Below are 1,795 nucleotides of genomic sequence, written 5' to 3' on the forward strand. Positions count from 1 at the left end.
GCTGAAACATCCTCGAATGCTCTAATATGAACATCCGCTAAAAACGTAACGTCTACGTACGCTAACACACCATTCTCATACATTTGTGCAGCTCCTGTTACCAAAAAGAATACCATTTCATCAAAATCAAATCCCGAGTGCATGTACAGTATGTTGTGACATTTGTGGAATTTCTTAATTTATGTTATGTATGCACGTACGTACCTTTCAGGTAGGACATGGTGGGCCTAGCGTTGTGTTGCGCGACAGATGGTCCGACGATGAGACCAGGGTTGATAGAGACCATGTTGAGCCTACGGTCCATAGCTAATGCCCAAGCTGCTTTCTCTGACAACATCTTTGCCAATGCATGCCACAACTGCATCCATCCACATACAATTATTTGTACGCACGTGAGTTTGAGCTTGTACGTATGAAAAGTAAATTAAAAGTAACAAAAATAAAAAGAGTGTAATAAATTCCTAAAAATAGCAGCAACAAGAAACAGCAAAAAAGTAAAGGAATAGTCTCCGATTTCGTATTGTTGACTGCTCGAATTGAAGTAGATGACATACAGCTATGCACGTTAATTTTGTCCCCGAATCATTTGTTGCATAAGTGATAATTTAGCTAAGTCCATTTATGATGATCATTATTACTCCTTTTTTTTAAAAGAAAAAAAAATATGGCACCGTCTAATCTAAGGACTACTAAATCATCTGCATCTAATTATTTCAAAACATAATAAAATTAAGATATATGTGTATATATATGCCCTTTTATCTTCCCAAAGGCAAACTATAATCGAATCAAGAGGTTGTGCAATATTTTTATGAGTCATGAAAAATGAATATATTCAATTAATCTGACCCCTTACGGATTTTCTATGTCGCCCAACCAAATGATTCGAGATAGTGTGACAATACATTTGATGAAGACCTATCTTTGACTATTAAAAAAAAAAAGATACCAAAAAATAATTCCTTGTATAATAATAGTGTAAAATTCAAATTTTTAGTAGAACTGGCTTTCTTCATATGTATAATATAAGATATGAGCTAGCTACAATAAATAAAGATGTAAGAAAATAATTAGTTATTCTAATCCAGCCTATAATAAACTTTAAGTTTGTGGGTCCAAATTTATTCACTAAAATTTCACTAAAATTCATAATTCACTAAAACTTTTTTCACTTAAAATTTCAGAAAATAAAGATTAATATTTGATATTCCAAAATTCATAAAAAAAATGAAAAAAATAAAGAGAGAGATTAAGAAAAAAAAAATTAGAAAAAACCTTTTTGTTGCGACAGAAGTCTTGATCACTCCAACACTTCTCATCAACATCCTTCTGAGTTCCAATGTTGTCTCTCCAAATTGAAGCTGTTAACGAAGAAGAGAACACAATCTTCTCAATACTCTCTGTTCTTCCACATGCTTCCACCACATTGATCGCTCCTCTCACCTCCAAATCCACCTCTTTCTCCTATGATTGATGATAATTAACACAATGATCTCAATCTTAATCTAAAACTCAGAATCTAAACAAGATGCTTACATCGTATCCTTCGGGGCTATCTAAGCAGCAGAAGACAACGTTACATGTCTTGAGAGAGACAAGTATGCTTTGATAATCCAACACATCAACATCGTACACCACTAATCTCTCTTCCGTTGCTTCCATCTCTCTCACCTTCTCCTCAATTTCACTATCCCCTGTTTACCAAAACACACACACAAAAAAACAATCGAATCAAGAACCAACAAAACCCCTTTTTATACCTCGAAACCATCGAAAGAAACGAAACCATTTGCTG

At 34.0% G+C, this 1,795-nt stretch overlaps 1 protein-coding gene across 1 annotated transcript; it reads right to left on the reverse strand.

Annotated features, from left to right (window-relative positions):
• Nucleotides 1–60: 60 nt before the first annotated feature.
• On the reverse strand, nt 61–1,694 carry LOC104774250 (cinnamoyl-CoA reductase-like SNL6; the record flags this gene model as incomplete). Its single annotated transcript, XM_010498900.2, is given in 4 exon segments — nt 61–94; nt 205–358; nt 1,276–1,464; nt 1,537–1,694. Coding segments are annotated over 4 exon segments (535 nt in total), but the record flags the coding sequence as incomplete, so codon positions are not given.
• Between the last annotated feature and the right edge of the window lie 101 nt (nt 1,695–1,795).

This window comes from Camelina sativa, unplaced genomic scaffold (genome assembly GCF_000633955.1).
Source record: "Camelina sativa cultivar DH55 unplaced genomic scaffold, Cs unpScaffold02157, whole genome shotgun sequence".
Taxonomy (NCBI): Eukaryota; Viridiplantae; Streptophyta; class Magnoliopsida; order Brassicales; family Brassicaceae; genus Camelina; species Camelina sativa.